We start from the raw sequence: 19373 nt of genomic DNA on the forward strand, positions 1-19373 counted from the left end.
TTTGTGGAGGTGCAGTCTGGAATCAGCAGCTGACCCAGACTACCAATATGATGGTTCCGTACTTTGGAGACTCGGGTCATAGAATCACTGGCATGGACCAACTGTGGAGAACGTCTGGCTTTATAAGACACCATAATCACAACTACCTAACTGACTGTGTCTAGCATGCCATGACATTTGAGGCTCCCGGTGTAAGAATAGTGTATTGTGTATGTAGTTGGGGTCTTATCTTGATGGAGACTGTGTGCTTGTATTGTACAGCTGGTGGTCATATTAACTGTAGCATATCAGAAATATAGCGACACTTATCGCCATGTACATGGCAGCAGTTAATCAGACTAGGTTTCAATACAGCTACATGTGATATGGTTTATATGTCATTGTGTGCCATGGATTGGTCTACGTCAGCCACTAGTTTGGAGTAAAGCAGTTGTATGTTTAGGTGCCATACAATACAATCCAGGCCCTCGTTCCTCAAAGCGATCGTAGCGCTACGACAGTCGTAACTCCCATACTTTAACATAGACTTACGACTGTCATAGCGCTACAATTGCTTTGAGGAACGGGGCCCTGATGTCATGTGTCAATACAGAACAATTGTATGCATAAGGGTGCCATAGGAAACTTGATGGCAAATTGCTAATTTTTCTCAAAACCATAGTGTAATTCTTTCATCATTAGGTGAGTTGTACAGAGGGGAAATGGTTTGATTCCTTTTAGATCACTTTGATGAACGGATGTCTTACCAAGCATGTTTTATTTATAACAATAAAGGATTACACAGAGTTAAAGTGATTGTTCTTGCTGCCGTGACACACAGGGGATATTATGATTGATCTTCAGTTTATATTCATTCATGTCTGTCTCCTCCTATAGAGATACGTCCTTACTGATACGTTCTTCTCACGCACTTTCCAGGAGTCATAGAGGCAAGGTATTCAGTGGCCCTGGGTAATGTATTAACATTGATTGAAGAATGCAATAAAACTGGGGGGTAAAACTTGTCACACTTTCTGTTCGATTAGGGCATTTTTTGCGCTCTGCGACACCAATGGGTTGGCTGGAGATGGGTTTTGGACACTTGCTGAGGGATGCGCTGTCACGACGGCGCCGCTGTGTGCACACTGAAACATGGACAGGTTGTCATGGTGCAGTTCTGTTGGCACTCAAAACACCATTAACTCACTCACTCACTCATTCACCCTCATGTCTGTCAAACACAGAATGTGTGACACCTCTCTGTAAGTGAGTGAGGGTAGGAAGGAGGGAGTGAGTACACCATTATTTTTCCAATGTTGCAGCTACACCGCAGTTAGTGGTTGGCTTCTGATACTGTTATGCTTATGTGAGGAAGTGAATTCAGACCTTTGTTTTCAAGGGTTAGATCCCGGCTGCGTCATACCAAAAGATGTTAAAATATGGTACTTGTTGGTCCCTGCCTGACACTCGGCATTAATGGGTACAACAAGGACTGGTCCGCTCGGAGTCAGTATAATGTGTCTGAGTGGGGTATTCATGCTTCACTGCGGCATGGCATCTCAGTGGGCTAGCACTATAAAACCAGCTTAAGTCTGGGCCAGTACAAGCAGCCACACATACACGTACACACGCATGCACGTTGTCATCTGAGCCTAATATTCTTCAGTGCTGCGTTAAACCCCATTTCACCTCACCTCACCTCACCTCACCTCACCTCACCTCACCTCACCTCACCTCACCTCACCTCACCTCACCTCACCTCACCTCACCCCACCCCACTCACCTCACCCCACCCCCACCCCACCCCCCACGTAGAATCCCAGTTCCCTCCCCAACAACATTGCCATACATACTGTACACACATTAACAATGTTGTACTTCCACAGAAGAAATAGTTACAGCATGAGCATTCATTTTATGGCATATTGGACAGAATTAAAAACTTAATTGTCATCTAAGCCCAAGTTGTGGTTACCATAGTGATGGTATTAGAAGCAGTTATCAAGTAGATAATGCTTCTGTACTGGTGAAAGATCAGTGGGAGTTTGACATTTACCTCCACCTCGCTGTAGGCACTGAAAGTGGACTTAATAACATGGTTTATTATGGCAATGTTTTATAATTCACTTCTCAGTAACAGTAAGCTAAGTTGCAAGATTAATTTGATCTACTCAGCTGTAAATTGTTGTTCCTGGATAAAGTTGAGGGAAAATATGAATATGTATTGATTTTAGAAATTTTGTTTTTTTACCGTATCACAAGGGAAAACCATTGTGAACACAGATGGCCCAAATATCCATATGAAAGTGTGAAATATAAAGGATGAAAGCATTTTCAGTTGTCTTGTGTATAGGAGGAATCTAATATTTGACATCCGGCTGGTGGACAGACATGACTATTGGACAGAATAGCAATGATTATACAGCTGACATTTGGGAATCATGAAACTAGTTTGGTTTCAGTCATTCTTAATTTAGACACATTTTGCATGCTTTGCCTTACAGTGATTCCAATATTACAATGAAAATGTGATTCCAATTATAACATAAGTTACTTCTGAGAATTTTCTAAAAGTCATTCTCTTCATTACTTTTTACACTTAACGAAGAGGTACACAACTAGTTGTCAGACCTCCATTTTGTGGAAGTCTTGGTGACTGAGGGCGTAAGGTTGCTCAGTGTTCTGGTGATTACAAGCTTCACTATCAGCATTTGGGTTTGAATGGGACTCTACTCCCCAAAACACTCAAATTGGTGCCTTACTAAGAAAGTTTAATAGCAGATATTGCTTCTGTTATATCTGTACTTGTTGAACCACTAGTGTGAGTATACGTACAAAGTAATAGCCTATCTTTGTACAACAGCAGTTACCAGCACAATGCTGAACATGTTTCATCATTATTATCCCATAGCTATTGTTCATGAATAACCGTAATGAGCTATTTAATAACACCAAACATTGATACCTTCCCCTCAACTTCAAACATATATTGACAATAGTGACCTCATTACTGAGGGTTTAACTGTCATATTGTAGAAACAAGGAAACGGTGTTGGCGTCGGTCCATACAACACTCACAGACAGCTCATGGTGAGATTGCTGGTCATACAGACCCTATGAGATCTGGGTCTTTACAACACCTCAAGAAAATCAATATAAGATATAGTGCACACTTCGCCAGCTGTACTTACCGTATAGACTCCAAGAAATAATCAATACATTTTTCAATTGTTGGGTGAAATGTGAGCTGATTTCTATGTTGTTATTGAGCACAGTGGATGTGGATGCTGGAGACAGTCAGAAAAGCGTGATATACAGAGAGGCTATAATACATAGGGCATTATGAACACATATCGCCTAGAGTTTTACATCATATGGATATTTAACTGCAATAGTCACTGTGAAATTGTACCCGTGAAGATCCGGGTTAGAATATTGGCCTTCAGTAACCCATGCTTGTCGTAAGAGGCGTGACTAACGGGACTAGACTTGGTTGACCATATGTCATCGGTTCCCAATTGTGCAGATCGATGCTCATGTTGATCACTATAGCTGGAATATTGCTGAGTGTGGCGTAAAACTAAACTCACTCATTCACTGTGAAATAGTCCTATCCTCTGGACAAGTTTTGCATATCTTGTAATTTTGAAGATATCTGTATAACCGAGATTTCATACATCATCCTCTACATTCAAGTGTTCAATCTTTATTTTATTGTTTTATTTCGAACTGAAGAGGCCACAGGCCTTTAGTACATATACATATATAATGGGGAATTACATAAATAAATATATTTACATTACACTTGATAAAACTTTTGTTCTATACAACATTGCAATGTGGATGAACATGGCAAGATTTTGTAATATATTTTGGTTTTTGCTGCTTATAAGGGTAGAGAATTTTATGATGCTTGGATGGATATAGTAATATCTTTTAATGTATTTACAACGTATTGAATTATATGATGGAAAGATGAGGAGAAAGTGATATTCATCTTCAATTTCATTTAAACGACAAAGTGTGCATATTCTCTCTTCTCTTTTAACATTTTTATATATGCCGCTTTCAATCAACAAATTGTGAGATGAACATCGGAATCTTGCTAGTGAATGCCTAAATTTCTGTATATTAACACATGATAAGTATACTTCATTGAATAAATCTTTTTTAAATTTTGAATAGTAAAAACATTTACTTGACAAATGTAAAGATATTTTCTCACACCATGTTTGAAGATATATGTCTTTAAGTCTTATGGTTAACGACTGAATGAATGACGTATGTGATTCAACATATTGTGCATTCCAAACGTTTCCAAAGCCAATAGAGAATAAGAAGTTCTTAACATGAGATGTCCAATTTCTTTGTCCATTTTCATCATACAATAACATCATATTATAACATTTTTTCGGTAACCGATATGAAGGCATATTTAACAGTTTTAACCAATATTTGACAACTTTTATGGTTGTAAACAAGTGCATTGGATATCTGCCGCATTCACCGTAAACTACTGCATTAACTGTATTCAATTTAACACCAAGATATTTCTTGCATGCATACAAGTGTATTCTTTCTATTTGATGAAAGTCTGCTAATCCCCAGATTTCTGCTCCAGACGTCAAAATTGGGTTTATCTTTGCATCAAAAATCTTAAAAGGTTTTGTAACTAATATCTCCAAGTGTACTTACTGTCTTCATAATACCAATAAGTGCCTTTTATGCTTGGAGTGAAGCATATTTGACATGCATGTTCCAAGACAAACCATTGGTAAAATACAATCCCAAATATTTATAATAGCTAACACAGTCTAGATGTATACCATTAAACAACCACTTTTCTTTTTTAGAAAGTTTACCACCCTTTTTAAAGACTATGATTTTTGTTTTCTCTCTGTTTACTGTTAATTTCCATTTATCGCAGTAATGTTTAAGTTCATTTATTTGATTTTGGAGGCCACTAACGGTGCTTGAAAACAACACAATGTCGTCTGCAAACAACAGAAGGAAGATTTTAACTATTTCTGGGTGAAGTTGTATGCCACTTGAACAATTAGTTTAGATTTGAACAGCAAGCTCATTGGTGATAAATGAAAACAGGAAGGACTAAGTATACATCCTTGCCTTACACCAAGTTGTAATTCGAACGTTTCCGAAAATTCTTGATTATTTTTAACACATGCCTTCACGTTCTCATACATATTAGTCAAAAGTTTACTCATTTTGTTACTGAGACCATGACGTTGAAATAGAGACCAAAGATTGTTGCGTTGGACAGAGTCAAAGGCTTTCGCAAAATCTACAAATAGGGCATATACTTTTCCTCCTTTTAAATTCAAATATCTATGTATTATACTTTGTAAAATAAACATGTTATCAACAGTGGTATATCCATGTCTAAATCCAGCTTGCGATTCATTTATCTTATCCATTGTATCTCCCCAGCTTACAAGTTTCTTATTAACTATAAAAGTGAAAATTTTACTAAATATACTAAGTAATGTTATTCCTCTATAGTTATTTGGGTTATTTGCATCACCATGTTTATGAATCAGAACAATGATACCAATCGTCCAACAGTGTGGGAAAGTACCATTTTCCAATATGATATTAAATAGTAGTTCTAGGTATGGTGCGATAAGGTCGGACTAGTGTTTAAAGAATTCTGATATCATGCCATCAAATCCTGGTGATTTGTTTGATTTAAGATTGTCAATACTTTCAAAAATCTTCTCTTACGATGCAATATTGATCAAATGAATGCTTGTCTTTACATTTCCGGAACTTATTGAGAAATTTGCATCTTTCGGTTTTTAGTTTTTTGCAATCTGAGTCAAACCAACTTTTCAAGTATGCTTTTGATTGACCAACTTTTTTTCTCATACAAGAAGCCGCTGAACAGATCGCATCTGTCATATATCCTATACTTTCATTCAAGTGTATTATATCTCGGTTCTATCATAGTATATACCCTGCCCCATTCCCACCCTGAGCTTCCTTGTGAACATCCCCAGCTGAAAAGGCACTATGGTTGACCATGGTCAACCATGGCTTACCACGGTAAACCATGGTATTACCATGGTTTACCATGCTAAACCGTGGTCACTAACTTTTCTCCCCATGGTAGACCATGGTAGACCATGGTCACCATGGTATACCATAGCAGACCATGGTCATTATAGACCATGGTCACCAGAAACCATGGTAGACCATGGTCACCAACATTTCTCCCCATGGTATACCATGGTGACCATGGTATACCACAGCAGACCATGGTCATTCTAGAACATGGTCACCAGAAACCAGGGTAGACCATGGTCATCTTAAACAAAACTATGGTAGACCATGGTGTTGTTCTCATACAAAGTAATGGTTGACCATGGTCATCACAGACAAATCTATGGTAGACCATGGTCATGACAGACCAATTTTACATTTCAAACTGTAATAAATAAAAAAATTAAAATTGAAATCCTGTCTGTTTCATGACATTGTGTTTCATTTATGAATAACAAAATAGCGGGAGCATTCAATGAAGTGTTACACAGGCATTATACTAATAGCATTACAAAGGACGTGTGTAAAACATCTCAGATGAAAAATGTTTTTCCTGAGTTAGTTTGCCTTTAATGAATATTCATGACAGATACCTTACAGATCCTTGTTTTTACGTCTGTGTGCATTGAAAAACTAAAATTGAACACTTCACTCGGTGAGAGACAAGTTAAAATGAAGTGTGTTTTAATGAAAAATACAAGAACACAATGTCATAAAAAACAATTATCAACGGGAACAGTTCACGTAATTTAACTTTCTCATTGTTGCTACAGAAACACACAAACAAATAAGGAACAAAGGACGTCTTATACACTTGAAAATCAAAACAAAATTAACCCTCCGTACATTTGAAAATAAAATAATTTTGCCTGTCCCCTTTGCTAAAGTTGTCCATTAAACTGTGTAAACCCCGTCTCTCGTGGTCTTACTAGTTTTTGTGCCTGGTTGCCTTTAGTTTTTGATTTTTCAAAAAAATACAGCAACAACATAAACAATGCACGACAGAAGGCGAAACAATATTCTGTGCCTAACACGATCCGTTTTAGAAACATAGACAGTTCTGCGTGTAAAACTTACCTTCTGTCAATAACAGCGTAACCAATTAGTGCTGGAAGATTTTTAATTCTCTTTCTTTTTCATATTTACTCCATGAAATAAAATTTGAAAGTACAATGTCAAAATCGTCTCATTTCATTGAATTTCTCCCGTGAGTGATCACGATCGGCAAACGATGCCTAAAACTTGTTATAAGTGCGCGTCTTCGCAATGTTAATGGTGAAGCCCGATTTTAGAACACATTTCACTGTCACTTCCTGTTCAGCACGTGCAATATGACCCGGTAGAGATTACATCAAAGTAGATTAATGAAATTTAAATTATTGCGGGGATATGTGCAAAAACTATTCTTCCGTTATGATGATCGTGAAGGAGCGTGTACACTGAATATCTTTTTAGCGATTCCGCCCGTTGACAATATTATTGTTTATGAATTCTAATTTTGATGTTGATGCCTTGATATTGTAGTTCTTGCCTTTATTTGTTAATAAGATGAGAAATTATCCACTGTTGACTACGTAGTGTTGTTATGAAGTACCTCGATCGGCGTGATTGCAAAACGCATTGCGCCCTTCGTGCTTACGTAATCTTATTGCGACTTCAAAAGCGGATAGCACTAATCATACAGCCTTTTACATACATAGTTACGATACATCCCTGGTCGTACTAATTAATTTTCTTTTCTAAAAATATGTTTCAACTTCCAACTCAGCGCCATTCGGGACAAGCGAATGGAGATAGTACGATCTGGAGAGACAGCGACCGTTTCCAGCATACGACCGATGCCATAGCTGCTACTTGTCCGTAGACATTTGTGGCCGCATAAAACCAGTGATAGGCGTGAAACACAACTTTGTCAACACTGGCAATAGACTACTAACGATCCAAGCGAAGAATATCCCTAATCTATTAGCAATGACGGATTTCGAGGATAATCCAGCGATGGATATGTCAAGAACTCATGATAAAGGAATAGACTAGATTTAGTGCCGATGGATACATCTCAAGTTGAATTCCAGTGGACATAAGCATGGCGGTAAGTAAATAACAGCAATATTGAAATTATTTTGAGTGCAGATGTATTGAAATTGTTTTGATGTTAGGGAATCACCTTTTATCTGAACATTATGTGACGTGGTAAGCAACAGTTTTGAGGAGAATAGCGGACGGAAAGACGATATAAGATATAGCAGTGTTCATTTTATATACAATGTACTTCCCTCAAACGGAAAGTCAGTGTTAATTTGGGTTTTGTGCAATATGTTCTACATATTTATGTGTTAACCACGACCAATATCTAACGGTACTTTTAAAAAACAAACCGTTATGACTTTTTAGTTAAGTTATCAGTGATCGAATGGTGTCAAAGTTCACGGGGCTTGTAGAGGTCAGCCTGAAAGATTCAGTTTGTTTGCTTAGATTACACAGACAGCAAAATAAATTCAAAGGGTCATAAAAGGAGATAATTGCTACAGGCACGTTTATGGATATTTCATTTTCTTTTCTATCGTATTTGTATTCAGTTTTGGAATAACTACTGACTGTAAACCAAAAAATGACATAGTGCCAAAACGTTTAGCTATTCACTTAACGTGGAAATAGCTTCACTTACAGTAAGATATCGTTTTTCTATGTTATGATATGTTGATTATTATAAATAATGGGAAATGTAAATATTTCAGAATATTATATTTGGTCATGAATGTAGACTAGTGATTTAGAAGCCAATTTTGTGTTTTAATTTCTAATACATGTTGTGTTACTTGGCATAGACTCTTCATATATTAAAAATAATTTAAAGTCATCTGCCATCAGTGTAAAGAAATTATTTTGAATAATATAATTAGAGTCTGGTGAAAAATATTTGCAATCTGTTAAAAATACATAACATTTTGAGCAACTGTAAATATATATTTAAAAACAACAACAACACTTTTTGATATTTGTTTAAGACTGTTTGAAATAGAATGATTGTGATTAAATGTTGGTGTGTTTTCAGATTTCCACTGGACGATTCTGAAGAAATGGTCCTAATGTTGAAACACTGAAGATAAAGTTCTACAAAATGAGTTTATTCCTGTGCGAGCGTTTGCTTTCTTCACACTGAAGACTTGGGTTCGATTCCTCACATGGGTACAATGTGTGTAGCCCCTTAGGTGTCCCTCATTGATATTGCTGGAACATTGCTAAAAGTGGTGTAAAACTAAACTCACTCACTCAATATCCCTGAACCAACGTGGACATTTTAGGGGGATGTCAGCACTGCTCTTTCCGAAGGTTCTTCAGACTTGTGTATATTCTGTTTCTTCTGAGAGAAATTGTGATGCCCCTTGTACAACTTCCAGGTAGATGATTTTGGGCCCTGTTGTAATTTCTCTGTTGGTTGTGACTCTCATTTATTATGTCTACTTCTAACCATATAGACTAAAGTGATTACTCTTTCTGAAATTGTATATTACTGCATGAAATGGTGTTCTGAATTGGTTAATTTTCCTGGATATAGACTGACATCCAAGCTGCCCTAAAGATGTTTTTAGAATAAAATAATAGATAAGAATATCCTCTGAAAAATGATGAACATGTCCACATGCCATTTGTCCCTAGCAGCATTACTGGATATGTAATTCTAGTTTGCTTTAGACTTGTACTTGTTGCACAGCATATCCCTCAATCCCTGTGAGTTTCCCAACAACTGTCCTCAAGTTGTCTTTCATTTAAATCTGTCAGTGTCAGCAATAAAATGTGTCTTCATAATTTGAACAGTTTGTTTTCAGTGCATGAGTTTGTTTAATGTTAATTCTTCAATACCCAATATGCCATGGTGTATGTGACTACAATGTATATATTGTGGTATGGCGCGGTTGGTTTCTTACCATAGTCTAAATAATGGTATTCTAATGGTAAACTGTTGTGCCAATTCTACCGAACAGGGTATACTGACCATGGTCTCAGTTTTTTTCAGTAGTACACCATGGTACACCATGGTCTCTTTTTACCATGGTAATCCATGGTAGACCATGGTTGACCATGGTACACCATGGTCTCTTTTTACCATGGTAGACCATGGTCTTATCTTACCATGGTAAACTGTGGTGCCATTTACCGCGCCAGCGTGTGGTTAAACCATGATAGACCATGGTCTTTTTTACCATGGTAGACCATGGTATACCATGGTCTCTTTGACCATGGTACACCATGGTCTTTTTTTCACCATGGTAGACCATGGTCTCTTTTGACCATGGTAAACTGTGGTGCCATTTACCGGATGTGGTAAGCCATGATACACCATGGTCAACCATGGTCTGTGAACCATGGTCTACCATGGTATACCATGGTCTTTTCCTGCTCATTTCAGCTGGGCCATCAGTCTTCTATCAATAACCTAGCACAGAATATCTCTTGTGAAACATTACACTTGTATGACCGGCCTCTATCTAGGATTCCAGACTCCGTGAACCTGGCAGGTTGTTCTGAAAACTCAAGACTTTCGCTCAAATCCTTCTAGAGATACAACTCACCTCAACAAAGTTATCATAGGTTATTAATAGGGAATACATAAATAGGGAAATTTGTAGTTGAATAATGGAGAAATCAAGAAAATCTTCTGGAATCAGCTAATCATCTGATTCCTCTGACTTTGACTATGTTATGGTTGATACACAAGTTCTGTATTATTTGCCTGTTGTTGCATCAGTTTCACTTGTCCAGAATGAATGGTTGGTGAACTCCTGGCTCAGAGTCAACCACTACAATTATAGCATGATGTCATCATAGTTAAAACTGACTGAACCTGTGTTTCAGTGAAGTGAAGGGCGGAAGTCTTGGAACTCTCCGGAGTCAAGCTGCCAGAAGCAGTCACCCACCCTACATACAACTCTCCACCACTAATGTTGCTTGACTTCATTTGATTTGTAACCTGTGCCACCAGATAGTCGATAAATCATGCATCCAGCATCCAATTATTGACATTATTGAAAACATTTGACACAAAGCAGGATCTTGGAACACAAATCAATGTTTGTAATCTGTACGTTATTCAAAATTAATAGTGGAAGTCAAGGGGTCCATCTCAATAACGGCATTACCCTATCGTTCAAACAAAGATTTAAAGGATGCTGAGAAACAAACTAGGAAACATGATGATCCTAGAGCCTGTGTTAGTTCTTGTAATATCACCACAAAGTTGGGCATTATGACGTATTATAGCATGATCAGTGTATCTTGTCAATAACGCAATACACCAAACAACAAACTATGTTTACTTTTACAATGTGTAAATATCAAAACACTTTTGATTGAAACAGAGACCTGATAATAGAGGCTCTATCATATGGTCTCTGATTGAAAGAATTAACACTTGTTCCCCCATGTACTGTACTGTGGTGAATCGACTGCAGTCACACTCTTTGTACCTTTGACAGCAGAATATACCACCCAAGTCTACCATTGCTTGTTATGTAAATTACTGGATTGTTTTGTCCAGACTAGATTTTTAATAGACTGCTGTCATATGGCTGGAATATTGCTGGGTGCAGCTTTACACAACGCAGAAACAAAACATCCCAAATCATTCATTAATCATTATTGTACATTACAGTAATTCTGTTTTGAGATTTCATGCCCTTTTTATTAAAAAGATGAAAAAAGAAAATGATATGGTGTTTGTTATCTTGTCACATTGATGTGAATTCACAGATGGGGAGAATGTTTTGATCAATGTGTCACAAGTAATCCTGGTGACCTTGGTCCTTTTATTCTATTGATTTGGTAGTTATATATTTCTATAATCACTGTGTGTTTAAGCAATAAATATGTAGCACCCAGATTTCATTGATCACAAACAATGAAAGAGAATAGGAGGATTTGCATCAGAAATGAAAGTAAGCCAGTGACAGAAGATCAAGAGAAATATTCTATATACCCTACATCAGGATACAGGTGGGTATCTATATGGTGTAACAGCTGTCAACATTATGATACATCTAGCACAGTGTATCTGCTGTAGGTGACTGTATGGCTTGTTATCCCCTGGCTCTCCATCACTGATGCTACACTGTAACATTGTAACAAGGCTGTGCTGGAGACACCACAGTGAGCTGTGGGGTAGTGTGACTGTTGACAGGTGTGCATGTTTCACAGTCAAGGCAGGATGTCATCCATGATAAGCATCATAACAAGATAAAGAGGTGAAAGGAATAATGAAATGACTCTTATAGTGATAAAAGTACTTTCAGTGCCCTGATGATAAAGATAATATTAAAAATGTGTCACATATTATTTTCTTTATCTTTGGCATGAGGGTGGGAGGGGCAACATATGATATACTCGTAACACCAGTCTCAGTCCCAAACCCACCCAAACCCACACAACAATCATCAGTTTTGATGATTTGTTCACTGTTTGTATGGTAGGCCTGAACCTAGAGGATATGGTTGCAGTTTTGGTGATTTTTGTTCTGTTTTGGTGTATATGAGTTCAGTTCTGATGATTTGTTCACTGTTTGTATGGTGGGCCTGAGTGATTGCTAGTGTATACAGGTTCATGAAGCAAAGCCTATTTAAACAAGGATGTCCCACAAGTCACGTCCACCTCAGTGGCCAGCAGGGAGTACTGCACTGGTCATACAGTAAATGACTGGAGGTCACGTCATCAGATCTCTGGTTATAGGCACACTCACAAATTTCTTTTGTTCCTTTTGCATTTTTATTTATAGATTTGTGTCATTTTTTATTATTGTTTTCCATGATTCATTTGATGTAATTGTCTCAGCTCACCTTGTCCTGCTACTGACGTGACACAAGTTGTTAGATCACCTGTGACAAATGTTGTCAGTATGTATTAAATGTCACCTGGACATTTGTATGTTGTTTTCAAAAGCTTTCCAGGTTTCATTAGAATGCTGTAAGAGATTTAGTAAACATTTTCAAAGAATACCCAACTTCTTAACCCTGCTATGGGCTTTAATCACCATCCTCATTGAAATATGTGTACAACAAAAAATAATATGTTTTTTAGAAATAAAAAGTTAAAGCAGAAACCCACACAGCTGGAAGGGAGCAAATACATTGAGGGCCAATTGGGCCAGTGTTGCTGCAAATCATTACCCAGAGTTACCTCCCCTAGCCATGCCAGGATTTACCTCTGAAATTCTCAAATACTTTTTCTTGTCCATGGTCCATACCAATACTTGCAGATTACAAAATTGGTGATGGGTCATTTTCGCTTTTTCTCTATAGAATAGATGATGAACTATGGTGTAGAAGCAGATCCAAATAAATAACTTCATTGTGTTCATTCAAGTAAAGTCTTCACTATTTGCAAACTGTTAATGTGGTGGTGTGTGGTTTTGTGCATAGAGCCCAGGTAAAAAATCTGTTGAACTTAAGCATTGTTGGTCACAGAGTGTCCTTAGATGGGTGACTGTGTTTGGCAGCTTGGCTGACCTGGGAGTTTCTAGGACTTCATTCCTGCCCGACAATGAAGACATGTGACACATGTGGTCTCACTTTTGGCAGTGTTTGTTCAAAATTGACTATGCTCACCCAGCAGTGAATGGGTACCTGGTGGGATAAGTCATATGACTGTTAACCTTCTAGCACGTCACAGACAGCTGGGGCAGCTGGGGCAATGATGTCTTAGCATTTTGAGTATGCAAAAGTGCATGGATACCGACACTTTATACATGGCCATTGTTATTGCTATTATTAATGTGTGAAAAAACATTAGTGTAGCCAACTATCATGACTGTACTAAACCAACATAGACCAGATAGGCAACACCATCTCTCAGTAATTTACCATTACGGTATATTGTTTTATGTTTTTAACTGTTCATTTAAAATCTATGATATCATGCGTTCATAATCAATACAGGGATGACAAGGTCATTTCTTTACTCAGAGGCCACAACTTTAATATACTGAATGAATGCAGGCTAGGCTGGCTGTGATGCCTGTATAGTGATCTGACACTGGGTCTACTGATGATGATCATACTGTATCAATCTAAAGCATTGTGGCAGGCAATTCAACTGGCATTATCACAATCATTTGCTACAGTGTCTGCCATTATCATAATTAGCTCATGTTGTTTGGAATTTTTACTTTTCAAAAAAGTATTACGATATTGTATTTAGTTTTCATTATTTCTTTATGGGACCAGCAACCCTAAATTTCAATAATTAGGAAATTAAAAAGAGTCATAAGCACATTTTTTTACTGCTGCTTCTCATAGTTAATGAGCATGTTAGACTGACTGACTGACTGAGTTTGGTTTTACGCCGCTTTTAGCAATATCCAGCAATATCACGGCGGGGGACACCAGAAATGGGCTTCACACATTGTACCCATGTGGGGAGTCGAACCCGGGTCTTCGGCGTGACAAGCAAACGCTTTAACCACTAGGCTACCCCACCGCCCTGAGCATGTTAGAGGGGATGTATACAAACAGAGGTTTGTTGTGTTGTAGTTGGCTTATACAGCTGCTTTGGAAACGTCATGGTCATCACAGATCATACATAGAGAAGTAACGCTTTTCAGAAGGGCGGCATTAGTGTGAAGTGTGACTACTGACGTTTCACTGCAGATGGTCAAGACGACCCCCTGCAGTGGCATCAAGTGTTATTCCCTGCATCAAGACCTGGGGTTGACTCTCCCATGGATGCTATATGTAGACCAGGTTCCCGGTATCACAGCAACAGCTATAATTGGTTGAAGCAGCATACAGTTTAACCCACTCACACAATGAAGAAACACTTGAGACCTGCAATAGCAACTTGATGATGTTTCATTCTGCGTTTTGGTGGCACAAGTGGCCTAGATATCTAGGCTACCAGAGACACTGTGAGAGATTCATCCTTGCTTGAACCCTGTGATTGCCATTTTGAGTTCTGATTTCTGCTCATGCTGTCAGCCATTGGTTGGCCTAACTGAGATCAATCTGAGGTTGCCAGGAATATTTCTAACCCACCATGTAATGTACACTCACTGTTAATTAATAAATTAGCTACACAAGATACATATTAATCAGAGCTTGTGTGACAGGTATGTGGCGCATGGGTTGGATGCTGGCATCTATTGCAGGTTAGGTTGTGTCACTCTCCGACACATGCTCAGGATTCCTGGGGGAGGGGGATCTATGTTAAACAAAGCTAACACTAGATGGTCTACTGCACACACTGCTACATACCACCACTAACGAAGTAATGACTGACCTGACCTTGCATAGTACAGCAACATCGATGTATCGGCCATGGTGTAAATATCATCACAGATGATGGAGTTGGTGAGAGACCAACTATAACACTTCATAACGTTGAATTTGGCAGGGGATCAACATCCTGGATGCAGCTGTCTGTAGATGCCCCTCATTACACTTAGACTGGTACTGTTATATACCAGCACTGCACATCTAGCTGGTGTCTGTAGATATAGTTTACTACACATAGACTGTCTGCAGGCACTGTATCCTATAGATGTTGAGAGAGTATGGCTGATAACACCATGGCTGCTGGTGTCTGTAGATATAGCTTACTACGCATAGACTGTCTGCAGGCACTGTATCCTATAGATGCTGTCTGATTATGGCTTATAACACCATGGCTTCTGGAGTCTGTGAATGTAGCTACTACACAGACTGTCTGCAGGCACTGTATCCTATAGATGTTGAGAGAGTATGGCTGATAACACCATGACTGCTGGTGTCTGTAGATATAGCTTACTACACATAGACTGTCTGCAGGCACTGTATCCTATAGATGCTGTCTGATTATGGCTTATAACACCATGGCTTCTGGAGTCTGTGAATGTAGCTACTACACAGACTGTCTGCAGGCACTGTATCCTATAGATGTTGAGAGAGTATGGCTGATAACACCATGGCTGCTGGTGTCTGTGAATGTAGCTACTACGCATAGACTGTCTGCAGGCGCTGTATCCTATAGATGTTGAGAGAGTACGGCTGATAACACCATGGATACAGCCAGCATAGACTGTCTACAGGCACTGTATCCTATAGATGTTGAGAGAGTATGGCTGATAACACCATGGCTGCTGGTGTCTGTGAATGTAGCTACTACGCATAGACTGTCTGCAGGCGCTGTATCCTATAGATGTTGAGAGAGTACGGCTGATAACACCATGGATACAGCCAGCATAGACTGTCTGCAGGCACTGTATCCTATAGATGCTGTGAGATTATGGCTTATAACACCATGGCTGCTGGAGTCTGTGTATGTAGCTATACTACACACAGACTGTCTGCAGGCACTGTGTCCTATAGATGCTGTGAGATTATGGCTTATAACACCATGGCTGCTGGAGTCTGTGTATGTAGCTATACTACACACAGACTGTCTGCAGGCACTGTGTCCTATAGATGTTGAGAGAGTACGGCTGATAACACCATGGCTGCTGGAGTCTGTGAATGTAGCTATACTACACATAGACTGTCTGCAGGCACTGTGTCCTATAGATGTTGAGAGAGTACGGCTGATAACACCATGGCTGCTGGAGTCTGTGAATGTAGCTATACTACACATAGACTGTCTGCAGGCACTGTGTCCTATAGATGTTGAGAGAGTACGGCTGATAACACCATGGCTGCTGGAGTCTGTGAATGTAGCTATACTACACATAGACTGTCTGCAGGCACTGTGTCCTATAGATGTTGAGAGAGTACGGCTGATAACACCATGGCTTCTGGAGTCTGTGAATGTAGCTACTACACATAGACTGTCTGCAGGCACTGTGTCCTATAGATGTTGAGAGAGTACGGCTGATAACACTGTGGCTGCTGGAGTCTGTGAATGTAGCTATACTACACATAGACTGTCTGCAGGCACTGTGTCCTATAATTGTTGAGAGAGTACGGCTGATAACACCGTGGCTGCTGGAGTCGGTGAATGTAGCTATACTACACATAGACTGTCTGCAGGCACTGTATCTTATAGATGTGAGAATTTAGCTAATAACAATGCAGCTGTCTGTGAATGCAACATACTGCACATAGACTTTTATCAAATATGAAATGAAATTACTTCCAAAGCATCTTCATTTCTAGTTGCTATCAATTCATCAGTGGCAATTAATTGACGGCTTTTTTAAATAGATATTTTAATATCAGTGTTCATTTTCAACATTGTATGTAAGTTATTGGTTGACCAAGGTGGGAAAGGTTTTTCTTGTCATCAATGAATCTGGTGTTCTGGCTGCCCACATTTCAAAAGCCTTTTAAGATTAAGAATTGCCAATTTATGTTAAAGGATGACTCACTGAGTGAGTGAGTGAGTGAGTGAGTTAGAATTTAATGTCACATCCTCTGACAGCATTATATCAGCCAATCGGGAACCTCAGGTCTTCGACTTGTGACGATCCTGGTTAGAATTGGTCTTCAGTAACCCATGCTTGTCGTAAGAGGCGACTAGAGCGATCAGGTGGTAAGACTTGCTGACTTCGCTGACACATGTCATCGTATCCCAATTGTATAGATCGATGCTCGTGCTGTTTATCACTGGATTGTCTGGACCAGACTCGATTGTTCATAGACCACAGCCATGTAGCTGGAATATTGCTGAGTGCAGGGTTAAATAACAAATCAAACCTCAGGTATTCTCATTGATCGGACTAGAAGAATAAAATCATGTATAAAAATAACCTAAGTTGACCGATCTATGACCTGAGATTAATGATTTCCGCAGCAACAAACAAGTGCTGATGTCTACATAAACACAACTCCTTACACATATTGTGAGGTTATTGGGAGGGAAACATTCAGATGTATCTTGTCCACACTACAGGACTGGTATACAGCATACTGTTGACTTCACTGTGCTGTTTGTATGAAGTACACAGTGTATGGTCAGTGTTTTCAGTTGATCCTAAGTGACAGCACAGAGATCCATGAATGCTATTGACGACACACCCCAACACATCAGACTGTATCTGGTCCAGTACGGAGATGCATGAATACTATTGACGACACACCCCAACACATCAGACTGTGACGATCTGGTCCAGCACGGAGATGCATGAATACTATTGACGACACACCCCAACACATCAGACTGTATCTGGTCCAGCACGGAGATGGGTTCTGGGAGTTCACTGTAAAACAATCGCACTGACACATACCAGACCAGAATACTGAATAGGTCATCAGCACAAGTACCACATGTAGTCACCATGGCATACATACCTACATCCATGTGTCCATCCAACCATCTCTCCATACAGAATTGAGTCAGTGGGTTGTTTTCTAGCTATAACATTGTGTAGCCATGCCTGACATTGCAGCACAATAATGTCACATAGCAATACCATGGGAATGAGGGACAGAATCAGGACACTTGGTACTCTAGAATTAAATGTGAAAATGCAGTATGATGACCTTTGTTCCTTACTTTGTACAGCTTATTGTAGTGAAAACAAAGTTTGTGCAATGGAAGATTTGTGTAATGTGGTTCTGCCTTTGACCGAGAAGCAGCTTGAGATAGTATTGATGGCAAACATTTGATATTTGGCCAAGAAAGTTCCAGCACTGCGACACGTGCAATGTCTTGGAAGATTGGCCAGAGTTAGCTGCTATACCATGGAAGTGTTCTTCCCAGTCAGTTGATCTAGTCCAACTGATGAGGCTATGGTCCAACTGATGAGGCTATGGTTCACCTGATGAGGCAATAATCCTGCTGATGAGGCTGTTGAGTGTACTGACCTATACTCACTCAAGCTCTAACAGGGAACAGTATATGAGGGCATGTATCACTTCAAATCCGTTATATTAGATTCGGCAGGAATGGAAATGGATGAGTTAGCAACCTAGCAACATATCGCCTGAAGCCGAGTCAAGTCTGCACTATAAATAGCTGCTGCTGCCTCGGCATCAGTGTGAGAGTGTCGTCAGTAGAGTCAGGGAGCTGGCCAAGTGTGTAGGAACTGGGATTACTGTCAGCGTTAATTAGGAGACAATGGAAGATTATGAAAGTAAGTGTAAGATCACTGTTTATAGTGTCAAGGTGTGTCAGCGCTAATGTCATATATAGGCAGGTGTTTCACGTGTTAGGTTAGTCACAGCTGTAGTGCCAGACCAGTGGGATGTTTCCACTTGTTGTGTTGTACTTTTGCTAATCATATGTTTTGTATTGAGTCTTGTGAAAGTGCCAATATGGTTTTATGTAGAGTGTGTGATATAAGGTTGTGTCTGGTTGTGTTGGAGATGCCTGTCTGGGTCGTGTTCACTGCTGTGTTTAGTTATGGAACTGCCGTGGTGGAGTGGATCGGGTGT

The 19373-nt window shown here is 39.2% G+C and overlaps 1 protein-coding gene across 1 annotated transcript in view; it reads left to right on the forward strand.

The window, feature by feature from the left end:
- Positions 1–18916: 18916 nt before the first annotated feature.
- Positions 18917–19373, forward strand: part of LOC124273245 (phospholipase D1-like) — a 39490-nt gene continuing 39033 nt past the window's right edge. Inside the window, exon 1 of the mRNA XM_046708460.1 lies at positions 18917–19072. Within this exon, the coding sequence (XP_046564416.1) occupies positions 19057–19072 (16 nt within the window). The 5' untranslated portion in view covers positions 18917–19056. The remainder of the gene's footprint in view (positions 19073–19373) is intronic.

Source organism: Haliotis rubra, unplaced genomic scaffold, assembly GCF_003918875.1.
Source record: "Haliotis rubra isolate DU_JTF1 unplaced genomic scaffold, ASM391887v1 Scf1786, whole genome shotgun sequence".
NCBI lineage: Eukaryota > Metazoa > Mollusca > Gastropoda > Lepetellida > Haliotidae > Haliotis > Haliotis rubra.